The sequence below is a fragment of the Anopheles ziemanni genome (genome assembly GCF_943734765.1).
Source record: "Anopheles ziemanni chromosome X unlocalized genomic scaffold, idAnoZiCoDA_A2_x.2 X_unloc_10, whole genome shotgun sequence".
NCBI classification, from domain to species: domain Eukaryota; kingdom Metazoa; phylum Arthropoda; class Insecta; order Diptera; family Culicidae; genus Anopheles; species Anopheles ziemanni.
Genome location: NW_026689708.1, coordinates 212,493 through 232,500, shown reverse-complemented (window position 1 = coordinate 232,500; position 20,008 = coordinate 212,493). Strand labels below are relative to the sequence as shown.

Genomic DNA, 20,008 nt, shown 5'->3' with positions numbered 1-20,008 from the left:
CAGGACCGCCGAAGCAGCGTGGACCAGGGGAGAACTGAACTTTATACTTCACACCACAGTATTGAGTAATGTGCCCTCTTCCACATAGGGCAAGCTGGAATGTTCCATTTTACCCAGGACGGCCGAAGCGGCGTGGACCAGTGGAGGACTACACAATCATGAGGTTTGATATCGACTTGTGTGTTTCAATAGGATACCGATGGTATGGTTTGAACCGATTTGATTTAGCCATTCTGAAGTCATCACTTGGTTGAAGCGCTGAACTAGGGAGGCATCGTTTACATATATATTGGTTTTCGCATGCTCTACTAGGTTAATGTCATGAGGTTGGCTATCGAGCATGCCCAAGTGATGACTTGATTGTGTGCTTGCTTGAATTCTTCACATTTCATACCATCGGTTAGTTGTCGAATCATTCCTCGATCATAACCTTCGTTCTTGGTTCATGTATGCTCTCTTCCACATAGGGCAAGCTAGAATTAACTATCTTACCCAGGACCGCCGAAGCAGCGTGGACCAGGGGAGAACTATACTTTGTCTTGTATGCCCTCTTCCACATAGGGCAAGCTAGAACTAACTATCTTACCCAGGACCGCCGAAGCAGCGTGGACCAGTGGAGGACTATACTTTGTTCATAACACCACAGTATTAAGTATGGTGTCCTCTTCCACATAGGGCAAGCTAGAATTAACTATCTTACCCAGGACCGCCGAAGCAGTGTGGACCAGGGGAGGACTATACTTTATACTTCACACACTAGCCATATTGAAGTCATCACTTGGTTGAAGCACTGAACTAGGGCGAGTCTATCGTTTACTTTGCATTGGGATAATACGCTGCATGCTCTCTTAGGTTAATGTCATGTGGTTGGCTATAGAGCATGCCCAAGTGATGACTTTGTTTAAAGCTCAACAGGTAGAGTATTATGTCCTCTTCCACATAGGGCAAGCTAGAATTAACTATCTTACCCAGGACCGCCGGAGCAGCGTGGACCAGGGGAGAACTATACTTTGTCTTGTATGCCCTCTTCCACATAGGGCAAGCTAGAATTAACTATCTTACCCAGGACTGCAAAGCAGCGTGGACCAGTGGAGGACTATACTTTGTTCATTACACCACAGTATTAAGTATGGTGTCCTCTTCCACATAGGGCAAGCTAGAACTAACTATCTTACCCAGGACCGCCGAAGCAGTGTGGACCAGGGGAGGACTATACTTTATACTTCACACACTAGCCATACTGAAGTCATCACTTGGTTGAAGCGCTGAACTACGGCGGGGTAATCGTTTACAGGTTATAATCATATAGCTGCATGCTCATTAGTAGATAATGGAATATTGTATGGCAATATGAGCATGCCCAAGTGATGACTTTGTTTCAAGCTCAACAGGTAGGGTATTGAGTCCTCTTCCACATAGGGCAAGCTAGAATGAACTATCTTACCCAGGACCGCCGGAGCAGCGTGGACCAGTGGAGGACTCTATACTTTATACTTCACACCACAGTATTGAGTACGACTTGCATAAAGCCCCTATTGAGAACCACGAGGGCTCTCTCAATGTAGAACCACGAGGGCTCTAGTACCGATTCTCTCGGTACGGCTTGGTCCGTGTTCCTTTATGCTTGTACTCGCGGAAAGTCTCAACCCGGAGGTCTTGACTTTGATTGTCATAGTTGGACTACGACGGGGCATCCGACCATTGCTGATCGAACACCCCTGATTCACCATCTTTCGGGTAGGCGGTACGCGTACCTCCGGACGCGGAAGTCTCAACCCGGAGGTCTTGACTTTGATTGTCATAGTTGGACTACGACGGGGTATCCGACTCATCGAATACCCCAGAAGCACACCATCTTTCGGGTAGGCGGTACGCGTACCTCCGGACGCGGAAGTCTCAACCCGGAGGTCTTGACTTTGATTGTCATAGTTGGACTACGACGGGGTATCCGACTCATCGAATACCCCAGAAGCACACCATCTTTCGGGTAGGCGGTACGCGTACCTCCGGACGCGGAAAGTCTCAACCCGGAGGTCTTGACTTTGGTTGTCATAGTTGGACTATGACGGGGCATCCGACCATTGCTGATCGAACACCCCTGTTACACCATCTTTCGGATAGGCGGTGCGCGACACCACCGACGCGGAAAGTCTCAACCCGGAGGTCTTGACTTTGTATTGTTGGATAGTCCTCTTCCACTATAGGGCAAGCTGGAAATATTCCATTTTACCCAGGACTGCCGAGGCAGCGTGGACCAGGGGAGAACTTCACGGAATCTTCAGGCATCCATGATTGCCATAGTGCGTAAGCCGCCGCTGTGCGCGTCAACTCGTTCCCCGTGAGGAGGAGTCTAGCCGCCGCTAAAAGACGAAGCATTAAGTGTCCTCATTCCACTATAGGGCAAGCTAGAATTAACTATCTTACCCAGGACCGCCGAAGCAGCGTGGACCAGGCGAAGACTATACTTTATACTTCACACCACAGTATTGAGTACGACTTGCATAAAGCCCCTAATGAGAACCACGAGGGCTCTCTCAATGTAGAACCACGAGGGCTCTAGTACCGATTCTCTCGGTACGGCTTGGTCCGTGTTCCTTTATGCTTGTACTCGCGGAAAGTCTCAACCCGGAGGTCTTGACTTTGATTGTCATAGTTGGACTACGACGGGGAATCCGACCATTGCTGACCGAACACCCCTGATTCATCATCTTTCGGATAGGAGGTGCGCCCACCTCCGACGCGGAAGTCTCAACCCGGAGGTTCGGACTTAGAGTTTTTCCCATTTAAAAGTTTTTCTCTTAGCCATACTGAAGTCATCACTTGGTGAACGATTGAACTAGGGCGGGTTAATCGTTTATAGGTATCATGTGGTTTGCATGCTCTCTTAGGTTAAGGTCATGTGGTTGGCTATCGAGCATGCCCAAGTGATGACTTTGTTTCACGCTTGCTTGATTTCTTCAAGATTCCCTGTTATATAGTGTAATCATTCGAGAACAGGGAATCTTTGGTTTTGCTCAACAGGTATTGGATGTCAACTTGGTATCTAGATCGCATTAAGTCTCAACCCTTAGGTTCGGACTTGTATAGTGACATCTTGTTACGGTCTTGAGTCTCAACCCGCAGGTTCGGACTACTTAGTGTTTGATCGAATATAATATGGCAACTTGTGCCTAAGTCTCAACCCGCAGGTTCGGACTTCTGTTTATTTGGCCAATGTATGTATAAGGCAACTTGTGCCTAAGTCTCAACCCGCAAGTTCGGACTTGTGTATTTGTTCGAAGTCATGTATAAGGCAACGTGTGCCTAAGTCTCAACCCGCAGGTTCGGACTTGTTAGTGTTTCGTCAACTTTCATATGGCAACTTGTGCCTAAGTCTCAACCCGCAGGTTCGGACTTGTGTATTTGTTCGAAGTCATGTATAAGGCAACTTGTGCCTAAGTCTCAACCCGCAGGTTCGGACTTGTGTATTTGTTCGAAGTTATATATAAGGCAACTTGTGCCTAAGTCTCAACCCGCAGGTTCGGACTTGTGTATTTGTTCGAAGTCATGTATAAGGCAACTTGTGCCTAAGTCTCAACCCGCAGGTTCGGACTTCTATAGTGTTTCGTCAATTATCATATGGCAACTTGTGCCGAAGTCTCAACCCGCAGGTTCGGACTTCTATAGTGTTTCGTCAATTATCATATGGCAACTTGTGCCGAAGTCTCAACCCGCAGGTTCGGACTTCTGGAAGGATCACTTGGCCACTAATGATCCTTCCGCAGGTTCACCTACGGAAACCTTGTTACGACTTTTACTTCCTCTAAATCATCAAGTTCGGTCAACTTCGATAAAGCAGACGCGGTTCACGAGGATCCAGCGAACGATCATCTCCAAAGACCTCACTAAATAATCCATCGGTAGTAGCGACGGGCGGTGTGTACAAAGGGCAGGGACGTATTCAACGCTGGCTGATGACCAGCACTTACTAGAAGTTCCGAGTTCATATGGACCATTGCAATCCATAATCCCTACTAAGTGAGTATTTGAGTGATTTCCCGTTCCTCTCGGAATAGGAGACACGCTGCTACCCACATTGTAGCACGCGTGTAGCCCAGAACATCTAAGGGCATCACGGACCTGTTATCGCTCGATCTCATTTTGCTAAACACAAATTGTCCTGCTAAGCAGCGTACCGTAAGTGCACTTGCGCACACGAACAGCGAAGGTGTCAGGTCATACTCCACCGAAAGGTCCTAACCCGTTCCAATCGGCATCGACGCATTAACGCTGACTGCGTTCTAGTTAGCATATGTGAGTCACGTTCGTTATCGGAATTAACCAGACAAATCAATCCACGAACTAAGAACGGCCATGCACCACTACCCTTAAATTTGAGAAAGAGCTATTAATCTGTCTCACCTCCATAAGTTCGGACCTGGTAAGTTTTCCCGTGTTGAGTCAAATTGAACCGCAAGCTCCATTTCATTGTGGTGCCCTTCCGTCAATTCCTTTAAGTTTCAACTTTGCAACCATACTTCCCCCGGAACCTGACTTTGGTTTCCCGGAAGCTACTGAGAGCACCTGGTTGTAGCGTCTCCCAATTGCTAGTTGGCATCGTTTACGGTTAGAACTAGGGCGGTATCTAATCGCCTTCGATCCTCTAACTTTCGTTCTTGATTAAAGAAAGCATCCTTGACAAATGCCTTCGCTTTAGTTAGTCTTACGACGGTCTACGAATTTCACCTCTCGCGCCGTAATACTAGTGTCCCCAACTACTTCTGTTAATCATTACCTCCGGTCTGAGTACAAACCAATGAAAGATTAGACCAAAGTCGTATTCCATTATTCCATGCAAGATTATTCTAGGGCGTTTGGGCACCCTGCTTTAAGCACTCTAATTTGTTCAAGGTAAACGTGAGCGGTCGAGCTCTATGTTACACTTGCACCCGTTGAAGGGCACACCATGACACAGACTTGGTGCCCTACCACACCATTGAGTCGCAACCAGATTCCGACTTGGCCCACCGACCACGGGTTGACCGGGTCGGCGGAGCCGGACTGTGTTGGACAAGTATCAACTTCGAACGTTTTAACCGCAACAATTTTAATATACGCTAGTGGAGCTGGAATTACCGCGGCTGCTGGCACCAGACTTGCCCTCCACTTGATCCTCGTAGAAGGATTTATGCTCTACTCATTCCAATTATGAAACATCATTAAAGAGTTTCATATTGTTATTTCTCGTCACTACCTCCCCGTCCCGGGATTGGGTAATTTACGCGCCTGCTGCCTTCCTTGGATGTGGTAGCCATTTCTCAGGCTCCCTCTCCGGAATCGAACCCTGATTCCCCGTTACCCGTTGCAACCATGGTAGTCCTCTATACTACCATCCATAGTTGATAGGGCAGATATTTGCGAGATCTGTCGTCGGTGCGAGACCATACGATCAGCATCATTATCCAGACTTCAACTCAATGACACGGAGAACCCGCGATTGGTTTGACTAATAAGTGCACCAGTTCCCGCGAGGGTCCTGGCATGTTGCATGTATTAGCTCTAGATTTTCCACAGTTATCCAAGTAACTAGGTTGATGATCTCGTAAATTATAGCTGTTATACTGAGCCTTATGCGGTTTCACATTAAATCTGTTTGTACTTAGACATGCATGGCTTAACCTTTGAGACGAGCGTATATTACTGGTAGGATCAACCAGAATTCCGACTTTGCGTTCGAATGTTCATTGTCCCATTGCACCCGGAGGAGCAAACACCACGTTCTATATGTTGTCAAGTCCGGTAGCACACGGGAGGCGAGCCCCCGTGCGAACCTCATTGCCCTCGTATCACACACACACCCGATGCACCGGACAGGCACTTGAGCGGCATTCGACTCCGCTAAGCGCTCGTGCGCCCGATTGTGCATGCGCTGACGGGGCCTTCATACCCCTACCACAGCGACCTTATGCCAAACTTCCATGAATACTTAGGTGAGCTGACAAGGGCCTTCATTTCCCTACCATCAACTAAAGGACACGCTAGGCGCGTCCGATCATTGCAACTGCGGGGCTTTCATACCCCAATCACCACAGTACGCAATTCACCAGAGTTTAATCACAACCCCCCCGGACATGGCACACTATTAACTTGCAACAAAACTTAGTGTGTGCCGGGCACATCGGTTCCACAAAATCATTCCCGATGTACCCCAATTGGGGTTGCGAACGCATTCACGGTCCTCTGACACACCCAACCAAGCGTGGATACTACATACCTCAAACACCCAGTACACTAACAGACAAATCAACATATGGTTGCTTTCCCCCAGACATTTGCCAATCACTTGGCACCCGGACGGGAACTCGCTCCTGATTGCGCCAATGCCACCCATTTGCCAAGAGCGAGTTCTGTATGTAGATTTCATTTGGAAAGACAACCGTGTACTGGATATTCTATCCGACGATTACAGATGACGAGTACGAGACTCGACTACACTCACGGATAATACATTTTGGGTCGAGATTGCTTTCGGGGTTTTCGATTGGTCTTGCGCTTGTAAACGTATAACTTTGACTTGTGGTAACCTCGGTATGTTAGTCGATCACGTGGTTGTGAACTGGGTAGGGGTGAGCAATCTGTTCACTTGCACTCTGGGTAGGAATATGGTGAGCGCTATAGGTTAAAGATCATGGTATGGTTCCATCGTGATGACTTTCGCTAGATAGTAGTATGTTTGGATAGTTATAACGTTTTTGGCCATTTGTTCATAGTGTTCGGTTCATTCAGGAATTCGATTGGTCTTTGCTTCACACACGTGGTCGATCACTTGGATGTGAACTAGGGTGAGATTAAGGTGTTCACTAGTGCTCTTCGGTTTTGGATCAGTAATGAGCACTTGATTGGTTTCGCATAATATGTATCCATAGTGATGACTCTTTCCAGCTTAAGATTTCGTTACCAGTTTCGAATCCTCCCCACGTTCGCTTTTACTTGGTTAGGTTTTCGAGTGTAGATTTGAAAGCAATCTCATGTATGTATCCCATCTGATATAAGCCACTGACAGTTCATGTCACCTCGTTCAACTCTCGCTGGGTCACAGAAGTATGTTACTGCGCCCATTATCCCTACTCGGATAGGTTCGGTTCGTTCGTTTTATACTACGGTGAGTAAACTCAATTTGTGCATCGCATAGCCATGGAAAGCAAGCTTTCGCGGGCCTCTTCGACTGTTTTGATACGAGCTGTGCCCGTGATGCTTGTCATCCCAGGATACTAGACCCCTTTGGACGACCGCATGACCATCAGAAAGTAAATTCCACGTTCGATTTGGGGTGTGAACCCCGAACATAAAGTCTTTGTGTAGAACCACGAGGGCTCTATAGTACCGATTTTCTCGGTACGCTTGGTCCGTGTTCCTTTATGTTCGTACTCTTGTGAATAAGATTCACGTTCGTTTTGGGATATTTGCTACTGTCACCGTTTGAGTACTATGGGGCTTGAACCCCTAACATAAAGTCTTTGTGTAGAACCACGAGGGTTCTATAGTACCGATTCTCTCGGTACGCTTGGTCCGTGTTCCTTTATGTTCGTACTCTTGTGTGTATAATATTCATGTTCGGTTTGGGATATTTGCTACTTTCACCAGGGTCCCGATCTTCATACAAGTCTGCCTTGCTAATGTGGTAACTTTATAGTGTAGTTCTGACATCCCAATTTTGGGACTTAGCCGATTTTTCGTATATTTCCATATGACCCATAGGGTCCCTTTCTTCAAACAAGCTTGCCTAGGGCGATCGGTCAAAACTTGTCTTACTATTCGATTGGTCTTCGCACTTTCACCCTAGGCAGTTCGCCTAGGTCTGTCTTCTTGAGGAGGCCAAAACCCGAAATAAGGAGGTTCGGCCGACCCTGAAACCTCCCCTGTCTGAACTACACTAACCCGATTTTTCAGGGTCCTCAGCGCCATACAACTTTGCCTAGGTCACTTGTACTCTTGACTTAGGCCATCCGACTTGGTCCGTGTTTCTTCCTAGGGTTCACCTAGGTACTTTGCCTTGCTTGATGTGGTAACTTTTTAGTGTAGTTCAGACATCCTAATTTTGGGACTTAGCCGATTTTTCATGTATTTCCATATGTCCCATAGGGTCCCTTTCTTCATACAAGCTTGCCTAGGGCGATCGGTCAAAACTTGTCTTACTATTCGATTGGTCTTCGCACTTTCACCCTAGGCAGTTTGCCTAGGTCTGTCTTCTTGAGGAGGCCAAAACCCGAAATAAGGAGGTCCAGCCGACCCTGAAACCTCCCCTGTCTTAACTACACTAACCCGATTTTTCATGGTCCTTAGCGCCATACAACTTTGCCTAGGTCACTTGTACTCTTGACTTAGGCCATCTGACTTGGTCCGTGTTTCTTCCTAGGGTTCACCTAGGTACTTTGCCTTGCTTGATGTGGTAACTTTTTAGTGTAGTTCAGACATCCCAATTTCGGGACTTAGCCGATTTTTCGTATATTTCCATATGACCCATAGGGTCCCTTTCTTCATACAAGCTTGCCTAGGGCGATCGGTCAAAACTTGTCTTACTATTCGATTGGTCTTCGCACTTTCACCCTAGGCAGTTTGCCTAGGTGTAGCTTCTTGAGGAGGTCAAAACCCAAAATAAGGAGGTTCAGCCGACCCAAAAACCTCCCCTGTCTAAACTACACTAACCAGATTTTTCAGGGTCCTCACCGTCATACAACTTTGCCTAGGTCACTTGTTCTCTTGACTTAGGCCATCTGACTTGGTCCGTGTTTCTTGCTAGGGTTCACCTAGGTACTTTGCCTTGCTTGATGTGGTAACTTTTTAGTGTAGTTCAGACATCCCAATTTTGGGACTTAGCCGATTTTTCATGTATTTCCATATGACCCATAGGGTCCCTTTCTTCATACAAGCTTGCCTAGGGCGATCGGTCAAAACTTGTCTTACTATTCGATTGGTCTTCGCACTTTCACCCTAGGCAGTTTGCCTAGGTGTAGCTTCTTGAGGAGGTCAAAACCCAAAATAAGGAGGTTCAGCCGACCCAAAAACCTCCCCTGTCTAAACTACACTAACCAGATTTTTCAGGGTCCTCACCGTCATACAACTTTGCCTAGGTCACTTGCACTCTTGACTTAGGCCATCTGACTTGGTCCGTGTTTCTTGCTAGGGTTCACCTAGGTAGTTTGCCTTGCTTGATGTGGTAACTTTTTAGTGTAGTTCTGACATCAAAATTTTGGGACTTAGCCGATTTTTCATGTATTTCCATATGACCCTTAGGGTCCCTTTCTTCATACAAGCTTGCCTAGGGCGATCGGTCAAAACTTGTCTTACTATTCGATTGGTCTTCGCACTTTCACCCTAGGCAGTTTGCCTAGGTGTAGCTTCTTGATGAGGCCAAAACCCAAAATAAGGGGGTTCGGCCGACCCAAAAACCTACCCTGTCTAAACTACACTAACCAGATTTTTCAGGGTCCTCAGCGCCATACAACTTTGCCTAGGTCACTTGTTCTATTGACTTAGGCCATCTGACTTGGTCCGTGTTTCTTCCTAGGGTTCACCTAGGTACTTTGCCTTGCTTGGTGTGGTAACTTTTTAGTGTAGTTCTGACATCCTCATTTTGGGACTTAGCCGATTTTTCGTAAAATACCATATGACCCATATGGGTCCTTTCCTTCATATAAGTTTGCCTTGCTTGGTATGGTAACATTTGAGTGTAGTTCTGACATCATCATTTTGGGACTTAGCCGATTTTTCGTAAAATACCATATGACCCATATGGGTCCTTTGCTTCATATAAGTTTGCCTTGCTTGGTGTGGTAACATTTGAGTGTAGTTCTGACATCCCCATTTTGGGACTTAGCCGATTTTTCAATCAATACCATATGACCCATCAGGGTCCTTTGCTTCATATAAGTTTGCCTTGCTTGCTGTGGTAACATTTGAGTGTAGTTCTGACATCCCCATTTTGGGACTTCGCCGATTTTTCGTAAAATACCATATGACCCATCAGGGTCCTTTCCTTCATATAAGTTTGCCTTGCTTGGTGTGGTAACATTTGAGTGTAGTTCTGACATCCCCATTTTGGGACTTAGCCGATTTTTCGTAAAATACCATATGACCCATCAGGGTCCTTTCCTTCATATAAGTTTGCCTTGCTTGGTGTGGTAACATTTGAGTGTAGTTCTGACATCCCCATTTTGGGACTTAGCCGATTTTTCGTAAAATACCATATGACCCATCAGGGTCCTTTCCTTCATATAAGTTTGCCTTGCTTGGTGTGGTAACATTTGAGTGTAGTTCTGACATCCCCATTTTGGGACTTAGCCGATTTTTCGTAAAATACCATATGACCCATCAGGGTCCTTTGCTTCATATAAGTTTGCCTTGCTTGGTGTGGTAACATTTGAGTGTAGTTCTGACATCATCATTTTGGGACTTAGCCGATTTTTCGTAAAATACCATATGACCCATCAGGGTCCTTTGCTTCATATAAGTTTGCCTTGCTTGGTGTGGTAACATTTGAGTGTAGTTCTGACATCCCCATTTTGGGACTTAGCCGATTTTTCGTAAAATACCATATGACCCATCAGGGTCCTTTGCTTCATATAAGTTTGCCTTGCTTGGTGTGGTAACATTTGAGTGTAGTTCTGACATCCCCATTTTGGGACTTAGCCGATTTTTCGATCCATACCATATGACCCATCAGGGTCCTTTGCTTCATATAAGTTTGCCTTGCTTGGTGTGGTAACATTTGAGTGTAGTTCTGACATCCCCATTTTGGGACTTAGCCGATTTTTCGTAAAATACCATATGACCTATCAGGGTCCTTTGCTTCATATAAGTTTGCCTTGCTTGGTGTGGTAACATTTGAGTGTAGTTCTGACATCCCCATTTTGGGACTTAGCCGATTTTTCGATCAATACCATATGACCCATCAGGGTCCTTTGCTTCATATAAGTTTGCCTTGCTTGATGTGGTAACACATGAGTGTAGTTCTGACATCCCCATTTTGGGACTTAGCCGATTTTTCGATCCATCCCATATGACCCATCAGGGTCCTTTTTCTTCATATAAGTTTCCCAAGACTTAGTGCTTTTTTCCTTTGGACACCAATATCACCCTTGCGGGTATCTTTGATCTTCTCACTTTGTATTGGCCGAATGTAGGTCTTGCCATGCCAAACATATAATTGTTCTACACCAAGTCTCTATCTCGTACCGCCAGCTCGGTACATTCGATTAACCTGCCCTTAAGGCACCCGGGACTTAGCCATTTTTTCACATTTTTCATGATTTTGAGGCAACTTTTCTCGACTTTGTCACCTTATATCACCAAGATCCTTTCCCTTTAGCGCTTCACTCTGTTCGTATGATATTTAGCGCTGACTATCACCTTTCTGTCGCTGAGCTCAACTTCTTATTCGGTGCCATAGAGCCAGAGATATTTGGTGTATGCTGTTATAAGGGAAGTTTGTCACTTTTTCAAAGGCCCACTTTGGGACGCCCATATCTCACCTTCAGGTATCTTCGATCTTCTTGTCGTCTATGGACGAAACTTAGGCCTTGTCTTGGCCAACTTATAAATGTTCTACGGCCAAGCCGTATCTCTTACCGCCAGCCCGGTATTCATGGACTTAGTTGGATTTTCGCCTCTCGTGGTAACAATTTCAGACTTTGACTCACAATAACACCCAAACGGTCACATGCTAGCGCTTTGCTTGGAAGGAATTATAGTTAGCGCTACCTTTTCTCTTTCCATCGATACCTTGTTCGTTCCATTCCATGCCATACAGCCGAAGTTATGATGTTTCCCGTTTTCCATATCATGTGGAGCTTATGCTCTGGGAAAACCATCTAACACCTGTACCACCCTTTTAGGTACCACCGATCTCGTCACTATGTTCGGGCCAAATATAGGTTATAACATGCCCAACTTATAATTGTTCTACACCAAGTCTCTATCTCTTACCGCCTGCTCGGTATTTTACTCGTAAGTCCAAATTTCACAACTTGTACTTTTTGGCCCAATGTACTCGAGTTTCAATTTTGGTAACATTTTTCGACTTTGACGCTTAATAACTTCCAAATCATGCTAGTTAGCGCTTTGCTTTCTTCTAGTCGTATCTAGCGCTGGGTGTTACCTTTCCAAAACATATCCTAGCTCTACAATCCATGCCATACAGCCGGAGCTACATGGTGCACAAGTCAAATCCATTTTAGCCATGTTTCATTTTTGCTAATTTTTGACCACTCGTATCACCCTTCCAGAGTGGTCCGATCTTCTCGCTTTCTATGGACGACTTTTAGGTCTCGTAGAGGCAAACTTATAAGTATTCTACGTCAACCCGCTATCTCTTACCGCTTGCTCGGTATTCTTGGTCTTGTGTGATTTTTGGCCATTTTGGTATTATTTTTCCACTTTGTCGCTTAATAACTCAGTTTTGCTCAACACTTAGCGCTTCGGTTGTTTGGGATTATAGTTAGCGCTCGGTTCGACCTTTCCAACACTGATCTAAGCTTGTCGATCCGTTCCATACAGCCTGAGTTATTCGCGATACCGTGTTTCAATCCATTTCTCAAGTCTCGTTTTGGTCCAACTTTGAACCAGCCATATCACCCTGATGGGTACCTCCGATCTTCTCGCTTTATATTGGCCAAAGTTAGGTCTTGTGGTAACGTACTTATGATTGTTCTACGCCGTGTTCGTAGCTCTTATCGTTCGCCCGCTATTTTCGATCATAAGGTGAATTTTCGCCTCTAAACCACCATTTTTCACCTTTGCCCTCTAATATGACCGACTTGCTCAACACCTAGCGCTTCGCTTGGTAGGACACATAGCTAGCGCTCGTCAAGACCTTTCCAACGCATATCCAAGCTTTCCGATCCGAGCCATACAGCCTGAGCTATAGGCGATACCGTTTTTCCCATTTTCTTGGTCACACGCACTTTAGGGTACCCCTTTTTGCCTTTGACCCTTAATACCTCCTCCGGGTCACTAGTAGGCGCTCTGCTTGGTAGGAAACATAGCTAGAGCAGGCCTTCACCTTTCCAAAACTGCCGAAAGTGTACCGATCCGACATCTAGAACCAAAGTTATGGTCATTCCCATCATGCTCTACTTTCATGGTCAACCTCCACCAAGCACACCTAGGTTGGACCAACTTTCACCAACTCATCTCGAACCCCAAATTTGCTTCGACCTACTAGGTTTCCCTAGTAAAGTGGTCAAAACATCCATTACAACACGACTGGTCTTTCTGGTGGTCGACCTAGGCGACTTTGTTCGACGACCACCACCCCATGGAACTAAAAGACGTCCCTTGATACGGACCACCGATACATTTTCCGGCCTGTCTAAACTACACTCATCGAAATTTTTTTGGGTCCCCACCGTCATACAAGTTTCCCTAGGTCAAGTTTTTCTTCCGGATCGGCCGCGGACCTCACTTTTCATTATCTAGGGAGGCCATAGGGCCCCAAAAGGGGTTTTTTAAAATTTTCGACACTTTCGACTTTGGTCGGATTTTTTCCGATTTTGGTCCGACCTAGGGACTTGGTGGTCCAAGGAGCCTCGGGACCAAACTTTTTTCTCAGGGGTCCCTACCTCCATACAACTTTGCCTAGGTAAATTTTTTGTTCCAAATCGACCGCGGATTTCACTTTTCAATATCTGGGGCTCGTGTAGAGTCCGAATATGAGGTTTTCTCATTTTTCGACATTTTCGACTTTTTTCGACTTTTTTCGGGTTTTTCGACCTAGGGGTCCGCCGAACAAATTTTGGGTCAAAAATTTTTATTGAACTAGTCGAAAGTACGCAAAAAGATAAGACTTTTTGCCGAAGACACCATGCCCCGGAACCGACTCCTTCCCCTTCAAAATAGGGGACAAACGTGATTTTTGAAACTTTTCCTTAGGGAGCCCAAGACTTAGAAAATTTTCAAATTCTCGATTTTTCGATTGCGAGCTAGCGCTTTGCGGTCTTCGGCAATGTTGTAGATCTCGACGAGATAAAACTTTTTGGTCAAGGGACATTTTGCCCTCCGACCCCTCCTTCCCCCCGCAAATCGCCCCCCAAAGTGCAATTTTTGCATTTTCACCTCTTTGCATGCACTGTTCGGCCCAAATGGCCACTTTCTATGGGTCTGAGCGCTTTGCGGTCTTCGGCAAACTTTTAGAGCGTACCAAGCCCTAATTATAATTGTTCTACACCAACTTCGTACCTCTTCATCCCTGGCCGCTATTCGCGTACCAAGGTAATTTTTGTTCATTTTATCAACATTTTTCATCTTTGACTGTTTATATCGGCCTTGCCATGAACCGATAGCGCTTCGCTGTGTTCTAACGTAAGTTAGTACTACTCAATACCTTTCCAAATCATGTCTTAGATTGTCATTTGCTTGCTTACAGCCGGAGCTATGAGCGATACCGTAAAAAGTACCGAAACTTGGAAAAATCCTTGGATCGCCCATATCCCCCCTTTGGGGACCAGATATCGAAAAAAGTTCTTATTCAAAAAGTTGCGCCTTAACGTGTTCTAGTTATGCCTAGAACATTTCACTTCGCTAGCTGGCCTGCAACTTAGCCGTAATTGGGATTTTAGGGTGTTCATGGAGGGCCCATTTCCTGCGACTTGGTATCTTTTGGGCCCTATGTTTCTCTAATATCTCCACAAGTTTTCCAGATAGCTTTCTCATACTTTCAGGGTGCCTAGAGCACCTCAAGACCTTTCCAACGCTATGCCGTTCGCCTCGCTCGGACATCTACAGCCGAAGTTATTCGAGGTACACGGTACCTTACCCTGTTTTCTCAGTACTTGGTCGAAAATTTCGATCAGCCATATGACCGACTTGGACAACCCTGAGCGGGTTGGCCCCATATAACTAAACTTTTGTCTCTTGTAGGCAAACTTATAAATGTTCTACGTCAACTCGCTATCTCGTACCGCCTTGACGGTATACTTGGTCCAAGGGCCATTTCCAGCGACTTGGTCGCAATTTCGCTCTAAGTTTCGCTAATACCTTCGTCCGTGGACATGGTGATTTTTTGTTCGTATTTTTCCTTGATAGTCCCACTCAAGACTATTCCATACCAGAGCCAAGCGTCCCGCTAAGTGCCATACAGCCTGAGCAGTAATTCATGAAAGGTACCTCTACCAGTTTTTGCCATACTTGGGTACAAACTTTGTATCGCCCATATCTCCACTTTGGAGGCCAGCCAGCACCTTTGCCCCATATACTTTTTTCTTGGTCATACCATGCACTAAATATAATTGTTCTACGCCAACTTGCTATCTCTTCTCCAACTTGCCGTTATTCTTGGTCCAAGTCCCATTTCATTCGTTTTTGGACCCATTTTGCTATATGTTTCACTAATAGCTTCGGCCATGGACAAGCTGATTTTCTACTTGTATTTTTCCTTGATAGTCCCACTCAAGACCATTCCAAAACACACCGCAACTTGTCGCTCGGTGGCAAACTGACCGAGTTATAATTCATGAAAGGTACCTCAACTTGGTACACCACGTGGTTGGCCCAAACCATAAACCGACCAAACGACCGACTTGGAGCACCCTGACCGGGTTGGCCCCATATAATGAAAGTTGCGTCTCTACACGCCCAACTTATGAATATTCTACGCCAAGTCGCTATCTCTTACCGGTAAGCCGGTATTCACCTTCCAAGGGGGATTTTGGTCAAGTGCCATTTCCTGCGACTTGGTCCCCGAATACGACCACCATCACCTAATATCTCCGTGGTCTTTCAACTCAGCCTCATGAAACTTTCAGGGTAGATAGGTCTCCCCGAGACCTTTCCAACGGTGAGCCGTTTGCCTCGCTCGGCGGCGCTGTCCCAGCGGCGGTGGTCATTAGCGTCTGAATCGCCCCCGCGCTCACGCGGTACTTGGAGGCAACTTCCTGGAGATCCGTTTGGCTCCAAAGGTCGTGTACGATTAGCACACGGAAGAAACGCTGCATTAGGAACATTGTCTCGTCGGGTACAGTGCGGCGCTTTAGAATTTTCTCTATAACCACTTGACTGATGTTGTACCTTGCGGCGATTTTCCGCAGTGCATCCGAGAGTTTACTGGTCTGAAAAAAGTATTGCAGTCAGTTAATAATCTTTTTGAATTGAACCTCTTTTTAATGCTTAATATCAAGGGCACATCCTTATCACCGTACTAATCCATTTTTACGATTGCCTCTATACTTGAAAACTCGTTTATTCTTTTGATATCCAACCACTACACTTCAACGTTTACAATTTTTCTTGCAAAGCTACGTGAAAGTCGGATATGATGAAATTATAGTAACTTTAATCCTTTCATCTTGCTGAACTGAAGCTTAAGATTTTTTTATAGTTACTTTTAAAAAAAATATGTTGAGGAAGACCTAGAAAAGACAAGAACAAACTAGAAGACAGTCTTCCATGATTCGCTCTTAGAAAAAGCATTTCTAAAATTTCATCAAAAATTACTTCATCCATCACTACTCGATTTTGAAAAAACGATACAAGAACAAAACAAATGGTATTTGAGTGCTTTTCAAACAAATGCTTTAGCGTGGTTCGCACTATGGAGCTATGAAAAAGATAAGTTTCAGATAACAAATACATACAATAATACAAATAGGATACAAATATATTTCACGGTTGTTTGTGGTTCAACTTGCGGTGTTTAACACTTAACGTTTAAGAAACAATACTTGCTATCGTTAACAAAGGGGTACTTACCAGAATGATCAAATCCTCAATTTTGAAATATACTTCCAATCCGTCCTCAAGCAGAATGAGGAAAAGCAGATCGAACTCATCGAGCACACACAGTCGTTTGCCTAGTTCCTGCATCTCGTTGTAGAACCGGACCGCTCGCTCTATGTCGAACCCGGCTCGGATGGCCGCCTTGCCAAGGTTGATCACTTCCAGCGGGCTCGTTCGATCGATCGTTTTGAAAACCTTACCCGGACGGGAAGGTGTCTTGTGTACTCGAACGAACGCCTGTCCTACCGCTTCCTCCGATCGTCCATCTGCGGCACTGATTTGTACAACCATGTTCGTGGGATTGCGCAGACAGCTATCGTGCGTTGCCTTTATCGCATTGCCCTGATACAGCTGCACGATCGTTTCATCGGTGATGGCCTCGAGATCGATTTCGCGTCGCATCGCTTGCTGCGCTAGCAGCGTGCTTCCAACCATCGCTTGAAGCGCATTCCGTGTCTTACAAAGACCGAGCCCGATCGAGCCGAGTACGAGCGATTTCAAGCAGGCTCCTTCGTCTTCCAAGAGCGCCGACTCGGCGAAGTCCAGTGGTGAGCAGAACATCTCGCAAATTTGCGGAATATCGCGCATGGCGGAAATAAGTATGGAATCGCCGGTGTCGCGTTTACCCGCACGCCCTGCGTGGCCAACCATTTGTTTGTAGCGACTTAGCGTAAAAAAATCGCTCCCAATGTAGGGAGAGCAGATTATTACACGTTTTGCCGAAAGATTCACACTGGCGGCCAGAGTGGAAGTGCACACGATCACCGAAAGGATGCCGGCCCGGAATGCATCCTCGATCATACGTCGCTCGTCCTGCGTTAACCTACCGTGATGGTACGCGACCCCGACACGAAACGAATGCGGAAGGATTGGTGCAACGGACCCGTCATCCTGGAGAGACTTTATAATCTGCGCTTTTTCCTCTGCCCGGTGCTGGGCAAATGAATCCGGCAAGTTGGCCGCTAGCATGGCGCACAAACTTTCACACCTGTTTCTGGTAGGACAAAACACCAAACACGAACCCTTGGGGATTACTTCCATGATCAGACCAATCACATGGTCCACGTCGATCCGCCGCAGTTCCTCACCGTAGTTAAACTCTAACTTTCGCTTTTCTCCTAACACATCAAATATGCGTTCGGCTTGGCTGCGAACCTCGAACAGATCTTCCCCCCACTTGATGTATTCCTTCAACTCCACCGGCCGATTTTCGCGACAGTAAACGTCGGCTAGCATGAAACGGGCCAATTCCCCCAAGTTTCCGATAGAAGCACTCATTCCTACGATCTGAATTCCGGCTTGTAGCGACTGCACCTTGGTGATCAACATCTCCAGAGTGCCCCCGTGTCGCTGCTCTCCAATCATATGCAGTTCGTCGATCACGATCAGCCCGATCTCGTCCGCGCGACCTACCTCGATGAGAGAGTTCATGAGGATGAGCGATTTTTCGATCGTACAAACAAAGATCGTGTTTTTTCTGTGCCGTTTGTGCGGCGGACATTGTCCCCTACCACCGGTGTACTCCTCCAATAAAAACTGCAGCTCGATCGAGAACGGAGTGAGCGCGATCAGCTTCTCCTGAGCGGATGAAACGTACGGTACGACGAACATGACGTTCCGCAGGCGGCAAATAATCTCCCGTAGCATAAGAATCTCTGCCACCAGTGTCTTTCCACCGCTCGTTGGCAGTGCGTAGATCAAATTACGTCTCTCGTCGATCGCCGGCAAGTCCAGACACTCCTGCTGCCAATCATACAGCTCGCCAATACCACGAAAGTCTCGCAGCATTCGCCGAACGTTGTTCGGTAGCCCAAAGAACGGACCCTTCTCGAGGAAAAGCGACGATACGTGGGGTACGGTGAACTTTGGCTTTGTAGTCTGATCTGAAATTCGCTCATCACGATTGATGGCCGCTATGGTCGAGTTGCTGGTCCTCATTCGCGAGCTTCCCTCGCCTATCGCATTCGCCATCGGCTCAATGTTGGTCATGTCGTGCAGCGTACGGTCACAGATTTCAAAAATTCGCAACGCTTCGCTCACCTTCTGCAGCTCAAAGGTACGTTCGGCTTCAGCGGCTACCTGCTGGAAATGTGACGGACGCTCCGGATGACCTATTTGTGATGCACCGATCGCGACGATTCGCTCCACCCCCTCATCAGCGAGGGACTCGTCTTGCCGCATGTACTGCGAACAGATGTCCTGGTTTGTGTACACCTCGAACCCGTTACTCTCTCGCAGCATATCACCGACGTGCGTTACAAGTTTGGTGGACCCGATCCGTTTCAGTTTAGCCTTGATTATTTCGTCCGTGTCAAGTTGATCATGGCTGGCGATCGGTACCTGTCCACATGGTAGCATTTCAGCATCGTCATTTTCCACCCCAGACCACAGAGGACGAACCGGAGGAGTTTCCTCGTTTGCAACGTTTGACCGATTTGATGTAAGATTTTCATTACAGCCACTGTCCCTCCCTCCGTCGCGCACCTCGCTACCGTCCATGTTCATTTTAAGCACATAAATCTTTCGACTACTTACAGCTGATTTTTGCAGTTTCGGAGGACTTGCCATAAGCCTTCTTTCAAGGGCTGTTACAGGAAAACAGTTTTGAAATAAAGTAAAAAGTATCTTAAATCCTACGTTATTGTCACTCGTATAAAGCGTTCACCTACCTCCAACTGATTTGGAACGTTTTCGAAACGGCGTGATCGGTTGATCGGCTGCGGCGCGTGTCATATTTCCGCCCCATGAGGTACGCGGCATCGAACGCTTGACTTTTTTCTCGATGCTGGCCAAATCGACCGCGTTCAGCAACGTGTTATCTAGCTCCAAAAGTTTCGTACTTAAGTCATCTTTGGGTTTGCTGGTACAAGCTGTGACCGGTGCTCGGAAATCAACCGGGTTTGCTGCCGGCGCTGCTGGAGCTACGCCCCTGGCTGCCGAACGTTGATTCGGTGAAATCAAGCATTTTTTCGCCGTTGTGGGAAACTTCTGTCGACCGCGGGAACTTCGATTTCCTGACATGGCTGGCGTACTGTTTTTAATGTAAAGTAATGTGAAGCTTTAATCAAAACGATGTTGTATTTATTTTTCACTGAATTTTAATGACGTCATAACAATTTGCACCTGCTTAGGAAATTGACAAACTTACAGTTCCCCAACGAGTGAAGAGGAAGGGGTGTGCTCTGTGTTTATTTGACAATCATGAATCGGATGTGTCGCATTGACAATGCGTGTGATTTCTTTTTGGGGATAATAATAA

General features: G+C 46.3%; 1 protein-coding gene across 1 annotated transcript in view; it reads right to left on the bottom strand.

The window, feature by feature from the left end:
* Nucleotides 1-19,770, bottom strand: part of LOC131291501 (helicase POLQ-like) — a 151,720-nt gene extending 131,950 nt beyond the window's left edge. Inside the window, exons 1-3 of the mRNA XM_058320720.1 lie at nt 19,419-19,770; nt 16,723-19,334; nt 15,825-16,082 (exon numbers count right to left, since the gene is read on the bottom strand). Of these exons, the coding sequence (XP_058176703.1) occupies nt 15,825-16,082; nt 16,723-19,334; nt 19,419-19,770 (3,222 nt within the window). The remainder of the gene's footprint in view (nt 1-15,824; nt 16,083-16,722; nt 19,335-19,418) is intronic.
* Nucleotides 19,771-20,008: the final 238 nt, after the last annotated feature.